At 54.4% G+C, this 21,791-nt stretch overlaps 1 protein-coding gene across 2 annotated transcripts; it reads left to right on the plus strand.

Moving 5' to 3' along the window:
* Window positions 1-6,264: 6,264 nt before the first annotated feature.
* Window positions 6,265-13,203, plus strand: FAM240C (family with sequence similarity 240 member C). Of its 2 annotated transcripts, none has more exons than XM_067739804.1 (3): window positions 6,265-6,362; window positions 10,085-10,233; window positions 12,974-13,203. In XM_067739804.1, the coding sequence occupies exons 2-3, from the start codon at window positions 10,088-10,090 to the stop codon at window positions 13,086-13,088; spliced, it is 261 nt and encodes an 86-aa protein (XP_067595905.1). In that variant the 5' UTR covers window positions 6,265-6,362; window positions 10,085-10,087; the 3' UTR covers window positions 13,089-13,203. The 2 variants fall into 2 exon arrangements, with proteins under 2 accessions (XP_067595905.1, XP_067595906.1); XM_067739805.1 differs by having other exon boundaries at window positions 6,269-6,362; window positions 10,049-10,233.
* The last annotated feature ends 8,588 nt before the right edge of the window (window positions 13,204-21,791 follow it).

Below are 21,791 nucleotides of genomic sequence, written 5' to 3' on the forward strand. Positions count from 1 at the left end.
GAAATTAAGGATGATACAAATAGATGGAGAGATATACCATGATCTTGGATTGGAAGAATCAACATTGTGAAAATGACTCTACTACCCAAAGCAATCTACAGATTCAATGCAATCCCTATCAAACTACCACTGGCATTTTTCACAGAACTAGAACAAAAAATTTCACAATTTGTATGGAAACACAAAAGACCCCGTATAGCCAAAGCAATCTTTAGAATGAAAAATGGAGCTGGAGGAATCAGGCTACCTGACTTCAGACTATACTACAAAGCTACAGTAATCAAGACAGTATGGTACTGGCACAAAAACAGAAAGATAGATCAATGGAACAGGATAGAAAGCCCAGAGATAAGCCCACGCACATATGGTCACCTTATCTTTGATAAAGGAGGCAGGAATGTACAGTGGAGAAAGGACATCCTCTTCAATTAGTGGTGCTGGGAAAACTGGACAGGTACATGTAAAAGTATGAGATTAGATCACTCCCTAACACCATACACAAAAATAAGCTCAAAATGGATTAAAGGCCTAAATGTAAGGCCAGAAACTATCAAACTCTTAGAGGAAAACATAGGCAGAACACTCTATGACATAAATCACAGCAAGATCCTTTTTGACCCACCTCCTAGAGAAATGGAAATAAAAATAAACAAATGGGACCTAATGAAACTGCAAAGCTTTTGCACAGCAAAGGAAACCATAAACAAGACCAAAATACAACCCTCAGAATGCAAGAAAATATTTGCAAATGAAGCAACTGACAAAGGATTAATCTCCAAAATTTACAAGCAGCTCATGCAGCTCAATAACAAAAAAACAAACAACCCAATCCAAAAATGGGCAGAAGACCTAAATAGACATTTCTCCAAAGAAGATATACAGACTGCCAACAAACACATGAAAGAATGCTCAACATCATTAATCATTAGAGAAATGCAAATCAAAACTACAATGAGATATCATCTCACACCAGTCAGAATGGCCATCATCAAAAAATCTAGAAACAATAAATGCTGGAGAGGGTGTGGAGAAAAGGGAACACTCTTGCACTACTGGTGGGAATGTGAATTGGTACAGCCACTATGGAGAACAGTATGGAGGTTCCTTAAAAAACTACAACTAGAACTACCATATGACCCAGCAATCCCACTACTGGGCACATACCCTAAGAAAACCATAATTCAAAAAGAGTCATGTACCAAAATGTTCATTGAAGCTCTATTTACAATAGCCCAGAGATGAAAACAACCTAAGTGTCCATCATTGGTTGAATGGATAAAGAAGATGTGGCACATATATACAATGGAATATTACTCAGCTATAAAAAGAAATGAAATTGAGCTATTTGTAATGAGGTGGATGGACCTAGAGTCTGTCATACAGAGTGAAGTAAGTCAGAAAGAGAAAGACAAATACCGTATGCTAACACATATATATGGAATTTAAGGGAAAAAATGTCAAGAAGAACCTAGGGGTAAGACAGGAATAAAGACACAGACCTACTAGAGAATGGACTTGAGGATATGGGGAGGGGGAAGGGTAAGCTGGGACAAAGCGAGACAGTGGCATGGACATATGTACACTACCAAACGTAAAATAGATGGCTAGTGGGAAGCAGCCGCATAGCACAGGGAGATCAGCTCAGTGCTTTGTGACCGCCTGGAGGGGTGGGATAGGGAGGGAGGGAGGGAGGGAGACGCAAGAGGGAAGAGAGATGGGAACATATGTATATGCATAGCTGATTCACTTTGTTATAAAGCAGAGACTAACACACCATTGTGAAGCAATTATACTCCAATAAAGAGGTTAAAAAAAGAAATACGTGGTGCCTCATGGTCGTCAGACGTGGCAGAGCGAGGTCGGCATCCAGCCGCCTCACACATCTGGGGAGAGCCGGCCCCAGGAGACGGGCGCTTAGGAGGCTGAGGCAGCGGAGGGGTCAGTATTTCTGTGCTTCGAGGGCGGCCCCTGAATCTGCCTTGAGAACAACGTGACATCATCTGGCTTCGCGGAAGTTTACATTTTTCCCTAATATCCCCCAAGTCTGGATAAACAGTGTTTCTATTTCTTCCCTTAGAAAGCAGTTGATTTATTTACCTACAGCAATTAATTTCATTTAAGGGGGCTGATAGAAATACTTATGATGTATCAGGGTGAAAAATTAATGGATGAAAAAATCAGAGTAGGGCTTCCCTGGTGGCGCAGTGGTTAAGAATCCGCCTGCCAATGCAGGAGACACGGGTTCGAGCCCTGGTCCGGGGAGACCCCACAGGCCGCGGAGCAACTAAGCCCATGCGCCACAACTTCTGAGCCTGCGCTCTAGAGCCCACGAGCCACAACTACTGAGCCTGCGTGCCACAACTACTGAAGCTTGCGTGCCTAGAGCCCGTGCTCCGCAACAAGAGAAGCCACTGCAATGAGAAGCCCGCGCAACACAACGAAGAGTAGCCCCCGCTCACCGCAACTAGAGAAAGCCCGCGTGCAGCAACAAAGACACAACGCAGCCAAAAATAAAATAAATAAATTTGTTTAAAAAAAATCAGGGCCAAAGGAAAATAAAGGCAGATCAGTTTGGAGAAGATGGCAGTCTGATTTGATTCGTGGATGAAATTCAGATTATTTAGAATGACGGTAATAGTCAGATTACTCCCAATAATGTTTTCGAAACACATGCCTCAGGGTGTTGATAGGGTTTCTAAAAAAATAGAGGAGGGTCCTGTTATCAAATACATTTGAGAAATGTAGAGTCAGACAGAAAAACAGGGGCCACCTGCCCCAGAACCCTTTTTCAGAGGATTCTCACACCCTTCATGTAATCTTCCTGAATAATGAGCATATTAAAACAATTAAAACAACAAGATCCACCATCACCACATGCAGAACCCCTGTTCATGTGCCACTCATATGTTCACTCAGACCCCTTTGTGCCCATTGCACAGATGGGAAACTGAGACCAGAAACCCCTCCCCAGCCCCGGGTTCCAGGAACTCATCCTTGGTCAGAATTGGCCAGGAGAGTGTCAGCCACACCTTCTGACAAGAGCCCTGAGTGAGGGGTCTGTGCTCCTTCGTGGGGGGCAGCCCCCCTCAGAGTCAGCCCATTGAGGCTGGGACCAGGCCCTTTATCTCAAGAGGGGTTCCCAGGGTCCACTTCTCACCACGGCTGAGCTTGTGCACATCAGACCTGCCGGCCCCCTGCATCCTCTGGGCAGACAAGCAGCTAACCAGCAGAACACACTGGCAGGCTGGGCAGACTGAGGAGTCGGTACGTGGAGGGGAACATGTGCGTGCGTTTCCCTCATCAGGGCCTTTTGCCTGAGGGAAGTTTGCCCCATTCAGGTGGGCAAAACCTCAGGAGGAAAACCCACGTCCACTGGTGTGAAGACCCAGAAATGGCTGGGTGACCACAGCAGCTGGAGACCAAGGAGGAATCCCAGAAAGGGGAGATCTCACCCCAAATCTCCCACTGACCCCAACACATGTGCAGGACTCCAAGTGGCCATGAGAAAACCTGTCAGAGATGGCAGGGAGACAGAACTTGGGGTTTACCTGATTGACCTGATTAAACAAAAATCCAGACACTCATGGTGGGAGGCAGGATCTCCACAACGCATTGTCCAAGATGTGCAGGATGCAATCTAAACTTACTGGACATACAAACAGAGGGAAAACTGTGGCCTACCATCTGAACAGACCTCCAGCCCCAGTGACCAAGGTGACCCAGGTGATGAAGACAGCAGTCACGGACTTTAAGGGAGCCATTCAATGTGTGCTCAGGTAAAACATGAAAGAATATGCTCACCTTGCATGAAAAAAAGGAAATGTCAGCAGTAATAAAAAAAAACTGTCGAACATAATCAAATAGAAACTCTAGAGCCAAGAAATACAGTATTCAAAATAAAAAAACCACTGTGCACAACAGCAGATTGGAGATGATAGAAGACAGAGCTGGTGAACTACAGAACAAATCAGCAGAATTTATCCAACCTGAAGAAGAGAGAAAAGGAAAAGAAGTGAGCAGAAGCCCACTGACCTGTGGGTCAAGAACCAAAGATCCCGCCTGTGTAATCAGAGTCCAGGAGGAGAGGAGAGAGGGGCTTGGGGGAAGCACTTAGAATAAACAGCAGCTGCATTTCCCGTCTTGGCGAGTTACATGCGTTTGCTGAGGCGCACAGAGTGGACAGAGCATCAGGGGACCTGGCTGCCCAGTGGTCCCAGCGGAGGCGCCCAGAGGGGCTGGACCCTGATTCCCCTGGGCTCAGAGCAGAGTCAGCCGGGCTGTGCCGGAGGTTAGCAAATGCTCCAAGTGGGCTCCCCAGGACGAAATGCACCTGGACATGCCTCCTGCACCATTTCCGTCTCGAGGCACCCCGCTGTCCGGGACCTACGAAGAGCATCCAGCCCAAGCTTCGAGGTGAGCCACTGTGCCCGGGGCCTGGCCGTCCACCCTCAGGGTTTCCCTGCCGGCCTGTCCTCTGCGAGGGGCACACGCCTCCCCCCAGGAGCCAAGAGCCGAGCCCGAATCTGGACCCGGCCCCGGAACTCTTGTCCCACCTCCCTCCCAGTCACTGCAGTGTCCACCTGGGGGTCCCCCTCCCGCCCTTCCCTGCCTCCTGCCCTGCAAAGGCCACCCCAGGAGGCACCTTATTTCCCTGGTGAAGGGCTCCTGGGGCCAATGTACATGACCACACTCAATATAAAATTCCCACGATGAGCTAAGAAATAAGAAAAATGTTACTTATGGCTGAGTAATAGTCCACTGTATACATGTGCCACATCTTCTTTATCCATGCCCCTGTGGATGGATATCTAGGTTGCTTCCATGTCCTGGCTATGTACATAGTGCTGCTGTGAACACTGGGTTGCATGTTTCTTTTCGAATTGTGTTTTTCTCCAGATGTATGCCCAGGAGTGGGACTGCTGGATCATATGACAGCTCTATTTTTAGTTTTTTAAGGAACCTCCATACTGTTCTCCACAGTTCACATTCCCACCAACAGTGTAGGAAAGTTTCCATTTTCTCTACACCCTCTCCAGCATTTGTTATTTGTAGACATTTTGGTGATGGCCATTCTGACCGATGTGAGGTGATACCTCATTGTAGTTTTGATCTGCACTTCTCTAATAATTAGTGATGCTGAACATCTTTTCATATGCCTGTGGACCATGTGTACGTCTTCTTTGGAGAAATTTCTATTTAGGTCCTCTGCCCATTTTTTGATTGGGTTGTTTGGTTTTTTGGTATTGAGCCACGTGAGCTGTTTGTATATTTTGGAGACTAATCCCTTGTGAGTCGCATCTTTGCAAATATTTTCTACCATTCTGTGGATGGTGTTTTCATTTAGTTTATGGTTTCCTTTGCTGTGCAAAAGCTTTTAAGTTTAATTGGTCCCATCTGCTTATTTTTGTTTCCTTTTCATTACTCTAGGAGGTGGACCCGAAAAGAATGAAGTAATGCCATTTGCAGCAACACGGATGGACCTAGATATGATCACACTAAGTGAAGTAAGTCAGACAGAGACAAACATCCTATAATATCACCTATATGTAGAATCTTAAAAAATGATACAAATGAACTTATTTGCACAACAGAAACAGACTCACAGACATAGAGAACAGATTTGTGGTTACCAGAGTGGTAAGGGGGGAAGGGATAAATTAGGAGTTTGGAATTAACAGATACACACAACTATATATAAACTAGGTAACCAACAAGGACCTACTATTAGCACAGGGAACTCCACTCAATACTCTGTAATAACCTACATGGGAAAAGAGTCTGAAAAAGAGTGGGTATATGTATACGTATACCTGAATCACTTTGCTGAACACCTGAAACTAACACAACATTGTAAATCAACTGTACTCCAATATAAAAGAAAACTTTTTAAAGAACGCTATTTACGATATGGCTGCCTTACTAGGAGCGTGATCGTGTGTTGTTTGGAGGCCTTCCTCTCATACATCTTAAGATAAAGGGGGTTTGATGCCAGCAGTTTTTTTTTTTAAACCTCAGCCTACGAGGCGTCTCAGGAGCAGCCCATCCGGAAGAGACGGCGGTGATTTCGGTAACACTATCTTGCCAGGAGCCAGCGAGCAGGGAAGACTCCCCGGGCTGCCCTCCGGTTTCTGGCCGAGCAGCCGAGGGACGCGTGCCTGCCACGGCCTGCGGCGGGAGCCCATCGTGTCTCCAGGGGCCGCCAGACTGAAGGCAGCTCGTCTTTCCGGCCTCTGACCGGACGCCAGGCACGGTGTCACCAAGCCCGTATAAAAGCGAGGGGCAGGCACAGTCCAGGCGCGCTGGGGACACGGGAGGACACCTGCCTAAAGAAGCTGCGCCGACCGGCCCGGACAGACCTCAGAGTAAGCCTGGGTGATGCGACCACGGGGCTGGGCCGTCCGCGGGGTGCGGGAGCCAGGGCCGCACACTGGCTCTTCTGGGGATTTAACTTTGTTAGCAGCTTCTGCCATTCAGCCTTCCGGTGACAAAGCCCGGGATGGAGACCGAGCCGCCGGCCGCCTCCCCCTTCCTCCCACCCCCGCCGACTGCGGGGACTGTTTCCCCTGTCCGCTGCTGGCTTTCTGGTGCCCCTTGGCTGGCTGGCTGGCTGGCTGGCTGTCCGTTGTTTCTGTTCCGTGAGGGTTTGAAGGGCTGCACTGCAGGGCTGGTCTTCCCGAGAGTAAAAGCTCTGATACCCCGTGTCTCTGGGAAGCCCCGCAAGGAGAACAGCCAACTCACCTCAAAATGTCAACTTCTCCCTCGGTCAGAAGGAGTCCAGCGCCAACCCCTGGTCCCTCCCAGAGGCAAAACCCTTGAGTGGATGCACCCCAGCCCCACACACACAGTCGCCCACGTTTTCACTTTTTTTTTTTCGTTTTCACTCTTTTAGTTCACCGGCAGCACTGCCAGCAAGGATTCGGCCCCTGGGGGATAAACTGCGGCGTTTCTAAGTCCTCTGGTCTACGGGGGGCCCCCTGGGGGGATAGGAGGCTCTCCAAGATCAGCAAGGGGTCTGACCCAGGCCCCTTCAAATTACTGCCGCTGCCCTGGGTCTGGGAGTGCGTGAGATTTTGCCTTTAAGAGCAGAGTCTAGTACCCACAGCCCTCTGGCTCTCTTGAAAGTAAGACTCGCTGGCCTTCAAAGCCAGACATTCTGGGGTTCATCTTCCTGGTGCAGGACCCGCAAGCTGGAGAGCTAACTGTGGGGCTCAGACCCCTTGCTCCTTGGGGAGAAACTCTATGATCGTGAAATCCCTCCCATTTGTGGGTTGCAGACCCAAGGGTGTGGGTCTTGACTATACTGTGTCTCCGCCCCTCCTACCTGGCTGGTGGTGGTTCCTTCCGTATAGCCTCAGTTGTGGAAGGTCCTGCCAGTCTTCTGGTCACTCTCACTGACAGCTGCCCTGTGAATAGTTAGAATTTGCACGTGCTCACAAGAGGAGGTGAGTTCAGGGTCTTCACCATCTTGACTCCTTCCCCATCATTGCTAATTTTGGAGTTAACAGCCTCCTTTCATGGAGTTCACTTATTTCTTTATTTGCTCTGCAAATATACGTGTGTATCCTGGTGCCACAGGGGGCCTGCGGTCACCTGGAGACACACCGAGGCCCATGGGACCCAGAGGAGGGGCCCTGCCTGATTGTCAGGGGAGGCTGGGGTCCTCAGAGTGTGGACATGACAGCGGAGTAGGGCTCATCCCTGGAGGCTGGGGAGGGGCTACATTCCAGGACGAGGAACAGACAGCCACGCAGTCACACAGAGTGAGGAGGGGTCTCCCCTCATGCCCATGGCATTCTGCAATTTCACTGTCACAGTAGACCCTGTCCCCAGCTGGGCTGCACTTGCTCCCAGATCCAGCCTGTCCCCACCTCCTTGGTGAGAACATGGTGAAGACAGCCCAGCCCCACGTGCCAGGGTGAGTACCAAAATAAACGATGGCCCTGAAAGATGGGTTCACGGCAGGCTGTCCCATCCCTCGGGCTCCTGGCGTGGAGGGCAGTGACCAGGAGGAGGGTGGCTCGCCCCGCGGCTCGGACAGGACAGCCCTCCCCGCCGTTTCCCCGCCTCCCCCGCCCTCCTGCCCAGACCCTCCCTGCCAGCTTCACCCTCCGCCCTTGAGGCCTGCAAGTGTCTTTTTTGTTTCTCCTTCAGAATCCACAGCAGGTGCAGGCTTGGCGCTCTGGGGTTAGTCACGCAGCTGCGTAAACCCCGACCCAACAAGCCAGCAGCCTCGGAGATTTAAAGTTGTTTTAAGGGATCTGCTGCCGGTCTCCAGGCTCTGTGGTTTCTTCTTTAGTTTTTGTAAGCATCCTGCACCTGAGATGCTTTTAGACTGCGAAGCGGGCGGCTCATCATTCTTCCTCTCTCCTCCCGGGCTCCTGCACCAGCGTCATCTCCTTCTCCCACACTGCGCCCTGGGTCCAGCTCTGGCCACAGATGTGAGCAGCTGTCCCTATGGCCAGCCCTCTGTCCCGAGGGTCAACCAGTGTCCAGAGCACGGAAGTTGCTCCCCAGTACTCACGCCCATGCACACAGGCACGTGTGCACACGTGCACACACATGCAGCATGTGTTGACAGGCTGGCACTGGGCCCCTTCTTCACTAGAAGCTGTGGACTAGACGCCGTGCAGGTGGAGCAACAGAGGAGCCAGCGCTGTGGGGCTGAGGGCTGGGCCTCCCCCCCGCTGCCCCCACCCCGCTCCCCCTCTGCCAGCAGGGAGCAGCCTGGTTGGCCCTTCAGTGCACGGCCTGAGGTTTTAACAGCAGCCAACTCTACATGAAAAACAAAAGCTCATTCTGTCCCCAGAAACTTACCTTGATCTCGATTTCTAATTAAGCTGGAGGTGCCCTTCCAATGATCTCGGCTTGTTTCAGGGGTCCACTGGGGTCCTGGAATCTCCCACCGGGCTTCTCCTGACCCAGTGTCCACCTGTGTGTTCTGAAACATGGGGTCTTGATAGAACACGTGGGGTGCAGCCAGGCCAGCAGGTCAGGCTGTGACTGCCGTTGAACAGACAGTTTGTCACTCATGGTCCCCAGAGGAGGGGGCACGCCCCACACTGCATGGCCTCCCGGGGAGCGGCAGGGTCAGCTGGGGGGCAGGGAGAGAGGGGACTGTGATTTCCATGGGAAGGCCCAGATGAGGCAGGGCAAGCTGAGGAATTCCAGTGGCCCGGGGTGCAGGGCTGTCCCTGGTTTCTGGTACCTGGTCCTGGGTGATGAGGGCAAGTGGATCGTGGCCCGGAGTGTGGCAGCCCACAGAGGGAGCCTCTGGATTGGTTGGGGTATGTTTGAAAAGGCACCCAGGAGACAGGAAGCCCAGGCACAGCACTGGGACGTCCAGAAGAAGGCGTGTCGGGGTCGTGTGTGCAGGGTAGACACTAGGGCCCCGAGCTTACAGAAGCTGGAAACCTGGTCATGCAATGAGGTGCTGGAAGGTACCACAGGCTGAAGCAACAGACACTGAACGTCTCCATCCTGGAGGCTGGACTCCAAGAGCCAGGCGTGGGCAGCGGGGTCCCCTGAGGCCTCACTCCTTGCCGTGTGGACGGCCGCCTTATCCCCGGGTCTTCATGGGGCGCCCCTCTGTGCGTGTCTGTGCCCTGACCTCCTCTTCCTATAAGGACCCCAGCTCTACTGGGTCAGGGCCACCCTAGTGACCTTTTCTAGCCTTAATTACCTCCATCACGTTCTGCAGTCCTGGGGGTTGGGACCACCTAGGACTTGGAGGACACGGTTCAGCGACAGCTCAGGGTGCTCAGGAAGGGACACCTGCCACGGGGAGCCATATGAATTGCTAGCCGTCCTCACCCAAGACCACCTGCATGAAACATCCAAAGACCCAAAATGGGATTTGCCATCAGCTGCTACTTCCTCTAATACAGGAAACAGTTCCAGAAGGTGGCAGGGCCGCTGGTCTTAGGCCATGAGGGGCTGACAGTCCAACTCCTCAAAAAGGTGTACAGGGTGCCTGGGAAATGTCTGGGGCCAAGCCAACTTCTCTGTTGTTAACAAGCTGGTTTCATGTGCTCTCGCACCAACACGGCAGAAAGTGACTGAGGCCCTGCAACCCTCCTTTATCCAGAACATGAGTAAAAGCTACACCTTGAAGAATCCGCCAAGGGTGTCCTATGATGCTGGCATGATAAAGATGTTCTGGGAGAAAAAAATCGAGCTTCACACTAAACAGCTGCAGAACGAGGACACGAGGATCCGCAGGAGTGCCCTGGACAGGTGAGCACAGTGCCAGCGACCTGGGGGCACAGAAACACACCTGCACCAGTGTTGCTCAGCCCTCAGGATGCAGGCGTCCACAGACCCCACCACCACCACCCGCTTCCTCTCCCCAGATCAGTGTCACAGGAGAAATGGGTACAAAACACTGAACACCAGCCACGTTAACTCAGATTCAAAATCACATTATTGAATCACTAGTGGGAGAGAGGAACACCCCATCCCTCCCTCCCCCCATCCCACCATCACCCCATCGCTCCTTCACCCCCTCCCTCCATCACCCCGTCCCACCATCACACTGTCCCACCATCATCCCATCCCTCCATCACCCCCTCCCACCATCACCCTGTCCCTCCTTCACCCCGTCCCTCCTTCACCCCGTCCCACCATCACCCCGTCCCTCCATCACCCCGTCCCTCCTTCACCCCGTCCCACCATCACCCCGTCCCTCCTTCACCCCCTCCCTCCATCACCCCGTCCCACCATCACCCCGTCCCTCCTTCACCCCCTCCCTCCATCACCCCGTCCCATCACCCCGTCTCTCCATCACCCCGTCCCTCCTTCACCCCTTCCCTCCATCACCCCGTCCCACCATCACCCCGTCCCTCCATCACCCCGTCCCTCCTTCACCCCGTCCCACCATCACCCCGTCCCTCCTTCACGCCCTCCCTCCATCACCCCCTCCCACCATCACCCCCTCCCACCATCACCCCATCCCTCCTTCACCCCCTCCCTCCATCACCCCGTCCCACCATCACCCCGTCCCTCCTTCACCCCCTCCCTCCTTCACCCCGTCCCACCATCACCCCGTCCCTCCTTCACCCCGTCCCTCCATCACCCCATCCCTCCATCACCCCGTCCCACCATCACCCCATCCCTCCTTCACGCCCTCCCTCCATCACCCCATCCCACCATCACTCCCTCCCTCCATCACCCCATCCCTCCTTCAGCCCCCCTCCATCACCCTGTCCCACCATCACCCCCTCCCTCCATCACCCCGTCCCACAATCACCCCATCCCTCCTTCACCCCATCCCTCCTTCACCCCCTCCCTCCATCACCCCGTCCCTCCTTCACCCCTCCCTCCATCACCCCATCCCTCCATCACCCCATCCCTCCTTCACCCCCTCCCTCCATCACCCCCTCCCTCCATCACTCCGTCCCACCATCACCCCCTCCCTCCATCACCTTATCCCTCCTCACCCCGTCTCTCCATCACCCTGTCCGTTCATCCCCACTCTCCTGAGGGTCTTGTAGGAAGCTGTCGCCCAGGATTAGTCTGGCTTTGTCTGTTTTCTGACAGTTGTTCCCACTGAGTTCAGGATAAAACAACGTGTCCCTTCTACTCCTTCCTGCACATTTGCTTGACTTGCAGATACAAAGCCACCTCCTTCTTTACTGGGTGGACTCCAGGGGCCTGTGAGTGCTGAGGGCATCTCCCTGAGCTCAGGTGACCCTGAGCAGACCCAGGAGTGACCGCTCGTGGACAGCTAAGACGGCGTATTAGCACCTAGACAAGGATTCAAATGGCCAGAAAATTCCAAAGCGGGCGCAGCCTTAGCCCCCAGATAGCATCAGCAGCTGCCGCCCTGGAAGCTGGGCTGGAAAGGAGGATTCTTGGGGGCCGCGGCGGGACCAGGCTTGCACTGACCTTGTGAGCAGCCAGAGGTCTGGTTGGCGCGCTGGGCGCCCCCCACCTGTCGTCCAAGGCTTCTGGCCACTCGGCACAGGCATGGGGGCCATGACATCTCCTGTCCTCACGGTGAAGGCCCCAGAGCTGGTCACTGCACCCACCTGGCCTCCGGGGGCAGGGGTCCTGCACGGAACCGTCACACGAATGGTTCCCCCCCACCCCAGGCTCCCTCCTGGGTCTCCGTGGCCTTGTCCCTGTCTTTCATGTGTCATCAGGCCCTGGGATGTTCTGGGTCTTTGGCCCATGGAGGCAGGTCCCAAGAGTGGGCCACGGGTCAGCACCGGCCCGGTTAGTCACCGAGGTCCTGGACTGCTATGGGCCAGACTGGGGAAGGGGGTGACATCTTCGCCTCTCTGGAGAGAAGTGGTTATTACGGAGCCTCGGACCCCTGCCAGCCCACACCTCACTCCTGGCCGGCAGCAGCTCTGGGCCACGTCCCCAGGGCCACCACAGCCTGGTAAAGGGCAGGAGCGTGGCCGAGGCGCGGGGCCCGGCTGTCCCAGCCTCTCCATGGGCTGCTGGGAGGCGCCCTCCTCACCTAGGTCCCTGGGCACTGGGACAGGTGTCTGCGGGGACTCTCGTTACCAGTCTGCCCGCCAGCCCTGGAGGTCAGTCCGGGCCAGGCGCCCCCCAGACTGCCTCCCTCCAAACCAAACCACACGCTCACATGTGGCCCACAGGCAGGTGTGACCCCTTGGCCAGGCCGTTCCCGCCCGGGGCACACCGTGTGTTGTGCTGTGGTCACCGCAACAGGCCACCTTCCCAGGAAGGGACCGCCCAAGGGGCCGGCGTGAGGGCGCATCCAGGCCTTGGGAGCACAGGTGACTGCAGTGATGGGCGCATCCCCAGGTGCGAGTCAGGACGCAGCTGGATCCCCGCTTTCCCTTCTGGGAGGAGCCCGAGTGAGATCCTCCGTGGCAGGCGAGGCCTGAAGCGCGGGCACCAGCTGGCAGGGAGGGGGCAGCTTAGCTCGCACGCGGCCAAGGTGCCAACACACGGGCCCAGCTGACCCCAGCCCTCCCTGAGCCCAAACGGTCGCCCGCCCCAGGCTCCGCAGCGAGTGGGCTCGGAAGCTGGAGAGGAGGAACCAGATGATGCTGAGCAGCCAGGAGGCGCCCCCGGGGCCCACCCCGCCCGGCACCCCCGACCAGCCCGCAGCCTGAGGCCCGACCTGCTTCCCCCGACGCTCCCGCCGTGGCCCCCGCGCCAGCAGAACCGCTTTGTGGTTTTGCGTCTCTAGCGTGACGCAAGCGCCCAATAAAATCTAAGCTACGTGGATGTTCGGTGCACATTTGTCTTCGCGTCTGTAAAACGTACACAGATTAAAAGCGACAGTGATGCTACTAACTTACAACAAGCCACAGAGAGAAGCCACCGGGCTGCAGGGACTCGTGCAATTTAAACACAGTTTCATTCACCTTTGATCAAAATGTGTGCAGAAGCTCAGCCTCAGGATGATGCCTGACGTGAAGGTGTGCAGAGCATGTGCTTCCCCAGAATTCCTTCACACTCTTTACTCATTACCAGGAACATCTCAGGAAGCTAAGCAGTCCTGTCCTCGCAGTCAGAAATTTCACTCGGGTCTGGAGGCACCAATCTCCTAAGTCCGCAGAGGCCATCCGAGCCGGGATTCGGGGCTTCGGGTTCAGTCGTGTCCCCCCCGAGCCCCCCAGCGGGGGCTGTGACCACCGCAAACGGGCAGGAGGACCGAGCATGCAGCAGAGGCCGGGCTGCAGCAGGAAGACCTGGTCTGTCTCATCTCCTGATGAGGCCCAGACACCAGCTGGTGCCTGACCCTCTCCGCCAGCCTGCCTGTGTGCGCCCAGCAGTGGCCACTGCGGCCCCTCGTTGGCGGTGCAGGACTGCCGGTATGGGGCTGGGGTCTAGCTCACGTCACCTCTCCAGACTGAGTAACAGGGAAGGACAAATCTGACTCGATATTGGGTCTGTTTCTTTAACTTTTGTATCTTATTGCTTTTGCTACAAGTTAATCACTGAAAGAGTGTTGCCTATAACCTGAAATATACAGGGTAGCCCATTCTCAAGGCTCTGACCTTTAAGGGTACAACACTTTTCATTCATATAAAGAGAAAAATTTGCAGGACAGAGAATACCACTTGTCTTGTTGGAGGTTTACAGGAACATCCTGACCTGACCTAGGTGGACAGCTGCAAGAACAAAAGATGCTGACACGAAGAAGTCTGCAACAACCAGCCACGCCCCTCCCCTTTTAGTATAAAAGAAGGCTGAATTCTGACTTGGGTGAGACAGTTCCCTGGGACATGCATCTACCATCTTCTCGGTCTGCCGGCTTTCCTAATAAAGTCCCTATTCCCTGCCCCAGCACCTGGTCTCTCAAGTTATTGGCCTGTCGTGCAGCCAGCAGTGCAAGCTCGGACTCAGTAACTATTGGGTTTGGATTCTGTTCTGTTCTGACCATCTGGTCCAGTTGGCAAGCAGAGGGGAAGGAGCATGGCTTCACCAGTTTTGGGAGCCTCTCCAGAGACTTAACCAGACAAAAAACGTTGACACCAATGGCCACGTGACACCCTGTGACATCCACGTGACATCCTGTGCTGAACACAGATGCCTTGTAGGGCGTTTCCAGAGCTGACCACACAGAGTGGAAAGGCAAGCGAAAGTCCAGCAGGAAAGGCCCAGAACCTGACACAAAGCGTGGATGCTTAGCTCCCCAAATGGCCCAGTGGCGAGAACCTAGCAAAGGTCCCTTACGACACCAACTTGCAAACACATGTTCCTTGGGTCACCTCGTGGGCTGTCCGTCATTGCTCGTGACTCAGGACATTCCACTGATAAACATGCTGGGAACGTGGTGATTAATTGCCCTAAAAATAGTTGGAGAACAAAAGTCCGTCACTAAGACTCACAAAGCCCCAGGCTGCTGGAAGGTAATTTCATCTGATGATGGGCTTAGAGCTCCGTGCCGTCAACACTGACAAACAGAGCCATCAGCTTGGACCGTCTGGGGTGGAAGGGCGTGTCGGTGCAGCAGCCCTAGCTGTGAGGCTGTGCACAATCTCTGTCCTCACTGCCTGTCATGCTGTGGTCACTCTGCAGTGACCCAGTGACCTTCCCTTCGTGGCAAAAGCCAAAATGGCATGGAGACAAGGCTCTTCACCAACCGCATCTACTCTCTTTGTCGTTGATCTTGGCCTCAGGCGAAGCCAAGCTAGACTCTGAGGTCAGAAGGCACTCGGTGAGGGAGAGGGTGCTGCAGCGAGGGCGGGCGGGCAGGACCCCAGCCCCAGGGGCCCACGTGAGGGCTCAGGACCGAGCTCTCCTCACACCTGGCTCTTTTGTAATTTTCCACGTGTGCAGAGCATGTTTAGGGGCTGAATTCCAACAGAATATCCACTCCTTCCTCTTCTGGAGGAGAATCTGAGGCACAGAGAAGTGGGGATGGGGCCCCAGCCACGCAGCCTGGAGAAGAGAGCAAAGAGAGCCTTTCTCTTCTCTCCACAAGCCTTCGCCCCTTCCCGGCATCGGGAGTAACTGAGGGAAGGGCCGTGATGGCAGAGGGTGTGGGGTCACCCGGGCTGCCTGATGTGAGGGGCGCCCCTGAGCCCGAGGCACTCCCGCCCTCAGGTTGGGCACAGACACCTGCTCCCAGCGGGTCTGTGCAGGCACCTGCCGCTCTCGGACCTCCACGGGGCACCTGGGGTCCGTCCACTGTGCCCATCAGCTCTTCCCCAAAACAGCATTGCCGCTCAGGTCTGACGTTCATCCTAGCACAGCAGGATAACTCCCAGTGGCTAGTTGGGTTTTTTCCTGCTGTATCATGGAAGGGTTTCCGAAACTCACACCACGTTTTGCCGAACTCATTAAGGCCGAGCAGAGCCACGCGCTCTGAAGAGTAACTGTGACTCTGAGTCCACGGCTGCCCGTCCTCCAGAACCAAGCTGGGGTCAGGCAGTTAGGTGACGGTCCGGCAGAGCCTCGTAGGGCCGCCCGGGCCCCCAGCTTGCTGTGCTGTTCCTCACCCGTGAGTCCCTTGCTCCACCTGCATGGGACTCAGTCCCAGTTCTAGCAGGAACCACAGCCCACAGCCCAGAAATTCCTGACACCTGTGGTCAAGCATCTTAATGTTTCTGCCGGGAAAACACAGGGAAGTTTCCTCTCAGTGTAATATGAGAGCGTCTGGCTGACAAGTGAGCTACAAAGAAAGCTTCTACTTTTCAGAGCTATTTGGACCTGGGCACTGCAGACAAGGGACAGAGGGGCTGTCATTGCGGGAAGTGAAGCCGCCCACGCAGGGCTGGCCTCCGAATTGGAGACCCCGTGGCTCGAGACCCCATGGGCGGCACCCATGGAGGCTCCCTGGACGAGGGTCCCCCCTGCAGAGCAGTGATGCTGGGCTTGCCAAACCAAGAACAGGGCTCATTAAACGAGGAAGTTAGTCATCCTTAGCGGTGGCTGGCCGTGTACCGTTTCTCTTTCCCTCAGCACACGTCTTGTAAGAATAAGAGCGTTTCTCAGCCTAGGCAAAATTAAGCTACTTAACAAAAATGTGTAAAGATTCCTTGACACCAGTTAATGCTGAGTCCTTTTTCGAATGCACCCAGTTACCCCCAAATTCCTGTGACAGGTTTGTGTGAACAAGACTCGCATTGAGCAGGTGACTCTACTTCCGGGGGGAGACCAGCATCCTGGGGACTGTCCCCCAACCCCGTCCTGAGGGGCCCCTTCCTCGTGGTGTCATTTGTCTGCTTCTCTATCCTCTTAAAGATGGAAATTCCCTCCAAGGGCTCAAGAGGTTCGAGCTAAACATCAGGGCTACGTCACCTCCCTCCCAAAGACCGGCACCTGGGCGTCCTGTGCATGAGGCTGAGTCTGAGTCTGCGTCCAGGAGACACGTGCCCCTCGTCTCTCTGATGCCAGGTAAGCCCAGGTCCCCAGCAGACACTCCTGAGGATGTGACCACAAATCCCCACCTTGTCCAACCGGTCACTTCTAGAAAGCTGACAAGGGGGACTTGCTCATCTGTCACCACTTTTATGTCCACTAGACAACATCTCTTTTTCAAGTGGGTTCTTCCTTGTGAGTGGCGTGGTTTGGTTAGACTGCCCCTCATGAGTGCAGAAAGCAGGATAATGTTTCATTTTCCCTTTGCCACCAATATTCAAAATGAAAAGTTGGCTTAATATCTACCTTGGATCTATTTCTCAGGCTTTCTATTGAGCATCACCATGGATTCATGGATTTACATAGACTGGATGCAGCCAGTCAACTCTGAGCATCACTTTAGATGCTTGAACTGTCACAGATTTGACCAGTGGGACCTTTCAAAGGATTTTCCACTCATCTTGAAAGTTCCCTTGCTTTCTGAAACAACAAAAGGTCCTAAGCTTGTGTGTACTGCAGCTGCCCCGGAACAGAAAATGAATAAACAAATTGTGGTACATTCAATAGTAAAATAATAGGAATAAAAAGTAACAAACTGCGGATACGTGCACCGAAGTGGCACGTGTGGTGAAAGGAGATTGGGGTGTGATAAAAACGTGCCCATCCTGCAGGTGACATCCCAGAAGGGGCAGAGAGAGTCATGGTGAAAGCGGGACTCCGGTCCCCTCCGGGCAGGGAATCATCTCTGAGCAGCTCAGGGGCGGAGTGGGGGTGGAGATGCTCCAGAGCTCGTGCGGGTGGAGGTTACATGACACACAGTCCTCACGGCGCCTGGAGCTGACCCTTGGGTGGTGCACCTTACTGCATGGGAATTTCATCCCAGTAGAAACGGTTTACAGTGAAGGCTCAGGTGCACCCCACCTCTGCTGCTGACCGGTGGCGGGGGGGCACATCCCATCTGAAGGGACGCGTTGCCCCCAGGGAGAGGCCACTCCACCCCCAGGGAGGGCGAGTGCTGGGCCCTGATGGGGGCGGGGGTGCTTATCCCACCCAGGGATCTCAGGTCCCCGGTCTCATGCGTTGCCCACCAGGATCCACTGTCCCTCTCCTCCCAGTCGGACCCTGATCTGGGCAGGTGCTCCTGGGACCGCTGAATGGCCCTTGGGTTCAGGATGGGGGAGGGGAGGGTCCTCCTGGCTTCACACGCGGCCTTTGACTGACGGCGCCTCGACCAGCCTCGTTCTGTCCCTCTCCAGCCATCTCACTGCCCGCACACCATCCACCAGCCCTACTGTCCCTCCCTCGCCTGGTCTGCGCCCGTCAGCATTCACTTCCTGGACCCCAGCCCACGGCAAACATTTGTGGGGTCCCCTGGTCCTGGGATGGAAATGCCACGAGGGGTGGGTCCTCACTGCCAGTCCCAGGGGCCTGGGCTGTGGGATCCCAGGGGCAGACAGGGGCCCCATTAGAGCAGGGTGAAGGCTGCTGCCAGGGGGGCCTGGAAGACGGGAGGTCGGCAGGGCTGTGCAGGGGAGACATGGGGCCGTGGCCAGTCCCTGAGGGGCTCTGAAGACATGTCCAGGTGAGCAAGGGGCCGGGCCTTACACTCGTGCAGAGGGCGAGGTCCAGGCCAGGGCGGCAGTTGGAGAGGGACGACGGGGGAGGGGCAGCCCTGCACTGGCCCCACCCAGGGAGCAGTGCTTGACGGGGCTGGGCGTGCAGCCCAGTGGTCACTGCGTCCCTCATCAGCTGCTGCAGAGAAGGCCGGTGTGAGAAAGATTAATAACTCAGGCTAGAGCCAAACCAAGGGCTATAAATAGACTTTTCCCAACCTGGGGAAGACAGAGACTTTGTGCAGAGTACAGTGTTTTGTGAGCTGCTAACTGTTCAGGGCCATCTGACTCGTGCTGTTGTCGGCAGGACAATGCTGCCCCCGATATCCACGTCCAAATCCCCAGAACCTGTGCATTATGTGACCTTCATACAAAGCGACTTCTCAGATGTAATTAAGTTAGGGGTCTTGAGATGGGGGATTATCCTGGGTTATCCAGATGGACCAATGTCGTCACATGGGTCCTTATAAAAGGGAAGCTGAGGATGTGGGGGCAGGGGGTGGCGCTGGCCTGATTCCGGCTCCTGGATGCCTCTCTCCCTCGAGGTGCATCTGTGGGCCACGCATGGGCGCAGCTCATCCTTCAGGGGTAATCGACTTAGAAACACGTTTCAGAAAATCCATAAACAAAAGCAGTTATTCCTGCGCACAGAGGGGAGAAAATACAATGGGCCGTTTTCCCAGCTCTGCACAGAGACCTCCGGGCAGGTGGCCAAGCCTCCAGCGTACCCGCCCCTCGGATTCAGCCCAACCCCCTTCGCAGCACAAGCTCAGTGGACTCCTGTCCCGAGGACCTACCCGCCCCCCAGCGCCCCCAGAGATCCAACAGAGCCGTTCACCATGAGACCTGAGGACAGGTGATGTGGAAGAGCACGGAAGCTTGACCTTTATCAGGAAGAAGTGACAACACAGGGCTTGGGGCTCCGAAAGCCAGGCGTGAGGGTGTCTGTGAAAAGCCATAGCGCACCTCCCTGCTTGCATTGCAGGCCCCAGAACAGAGACCTGCCCTCCCTGCCAGGATCCTTCTTGGGTTAATCCCGATTCAGGTGAGAGGACCCGACTTCTAGTTCACGCGCTGGTAGGGGTGCTACCTGGGAAGGACCTCGAGGGAGGCGCTGAGCGTAGGAGCTCCCGCCTGGGACAGCCCCATCTGTGGATGAGAAGGCAGAGCACGCAGTGGCCGGGCTAGGGGACAGTGGCCCTAGGTCAAGACCGCCGGTGGTCACCAGGTGGACGGCCACCTGGGAAGCCTTGACTCCTCTTATCTCCCCGCGTGTGGGTTTATCGCCCTCTCCGAGGGTCTAGCCACTCAACACCAGCCCATGTGATTCACCCCCGACCGCAGCCCTGCATGAACGCCCCGAGTGCCCCCCGCTGCAGCCCTGATCGTCTCGAATCCTTTGAAGCCCAGGTGCATGATTTCCTGCCCAGCACCCAGGCTGGGCAGCTCATGGCTGCAGCTTTGAAAGACACGCTCAGAACGATGCCTAAGAAAGTGGGGCATCGCCAGAGAGGCCCCCATGAAAGGCGCTGAGCTGGCCCAGGAGCCCAGAGGAGCCGTGACCTCACTGAGACCAGCACCAGCGTCCCGGCCTGCAGACACTCCTGGGAGCCGCAGCACAGGGCACGAACAAGAACCGCCACGCCCTGGAGCAAGGGCCACAAGGGGACGAAAATGGAACTAAAATGGACCCGACAAGCAGCAGACCAGCCTCCTCACCAGTCAGGGCAAAACTCAAGCTCCGAAGGAAGGAAGTGGATTCTCGGCCCCAAACCTGGCCACCATCAGCAGCGTCAGGACCCCAGGACGGGTCGCCAAGGAAACAGGGATATGTCAGTATTTTGACTGTTAAAGACTACACCCCAGGGCTTCCCTGGTGGCGCAGTGGTTGAGAGTCCGCCTGCCGATGCAGGGGACACGGGTTCGTGCCCCAGTTCGGGAAGGTCCCACATGCTGCGGAGCGGCTGGGCCTGTGAGCTGTGGCCGCTGAGCCTGCACGTCCGGAGCCTGTGCTCTGCAACGGGAGAGGCCACAACAGTGAGAGCCCTGTGTACCGCAAAAAAAAAAAAAAAGACTACACCCCAAATCCCATTTTGTCTTATCTAGAGAGAACTGCTGGATACTGCTGGATAACGCAGAAGAGAAACTTGAAAAAACTGCAGACGTCCCAGGAAGCAGTTCTTAACCTTCTGTCTCTGGGAGCTAGAATTTTTTGTTTACTTTCATAATGAAAATGGACCAAGTAGTTCAAATCACAAATACACAAATACTAATGGTATTAGTATTAATACTACAAATAGTAATGATATTAGTATTAATGGTATTAGTATTAATGGTATTAGTATTAATACTACAAATAGTAATGATATTAGTATTAATACTACAAATAGTAATGATATTAGCGGTTCAAATCACAAATACTAAGCGTGCAGTTCTTGCGAGGCCCCCGGAGCAGCAGCGCCTCCCAGAAGAAAGCCCCCACCCCGTGTCTAGAGTCACATTTCCTGGGAAAGGAAGCAACATGGCCCTCTGTCCCACCCACTCCTCTCAAGGCCACGCGGGGGTCAGGGCACACTCACCAGCCCCTTTCTGACTCGAGCTGTATAACTTTCTAGATGGGAATGCCAGACTGCCCTAGCGGGTGAGAACATCTGGACTACAAAACAGATGTGTTTCCTAATTGACAATGAAAATTAATCAATAGTCAATCCAAGAAAGAAATAGAAAATTTTACTCTAGCCAACCTCAGGATTATAACTGCAGAGAGTCTTTCAGAAAGCTCTGGGGAGTGCTCTGCCCATTAGAAATCAAAGCCCATTTACATAAGGTCTTGAGACAGTTATGCATCAAGTGACGTATTATTGACAGTTTACGTAATCCAGACCTGCACGTACAGAGTGAGTAGTGGGGCACAGGTCCTTGTAGGCCCTCACAGGATTAGGAAGGAAGGTTCCCTCCTAAGGAGGTCTGGTTGACGCAGACGCACAGCACACACTAAAGGGGAGGGAGGAGGCCCAAACGGGCAAGGAAAGGTTTTTGTTTAAAATTTTTCTCATCTTGCCGTAAAATATGAATTTTATTTCATCATAGTGAGAGTCAACAGTCTGCCGTCTAATCTTTCAACTAAGAGAGCAGGTGATGAAAAGATGGGGCAGCTCACACCCGGTGCAGCCCAGCCGACCCCATCCTCGGGAGGGGCACCAGCTAGTCAGGTTTGGCCAGATCAGGCCCCCTGCCCTGCGTGTGGTCTCCTGAACCTGCTCTGGAAACAGGCTGAGGAGAGGAGGGGTTTGTGTCCCCGACCGTGACGCTATGGCCTCTCCCTAGAGGGCAAGAAATCAGGAAATCGTTCACACTTTAAGTACCCCATCCTTGCTTGAACTAATAGCA

Source organism: Pseudorca crassidens, chromosome 6 (assembly GCF_039906515.1).
Source record: "Pseudorca crassidens isolate mPseCra1 chromosome 6, mPseCra1.hap1, whole genome shotgun sequence".
NCBI classification, from domain to species: domain Eukaryota; kingdom Metazoa; phylum Chordata; class Mammalia; order Artiodactyla; family Delphinidae; genus Pseudorca; species Pseudorca crassidens.

Coding starts and splice junctions, on each gene's coding strand:
- FAM240C (XM_067739804.1), top strand. CDS start 10,088: ATGAGTAAAAGCTACACCTTGAAGAATCCGCCAAGGGTGTCCTATGAT. Junction 10,234..12,973: donor CGCAGGAGTGCCCTGGACAG/GTGAGCACAGTG, acceptor CGCCCGCCCCAG/GCTCCGCAGCGAGTGGGCTC.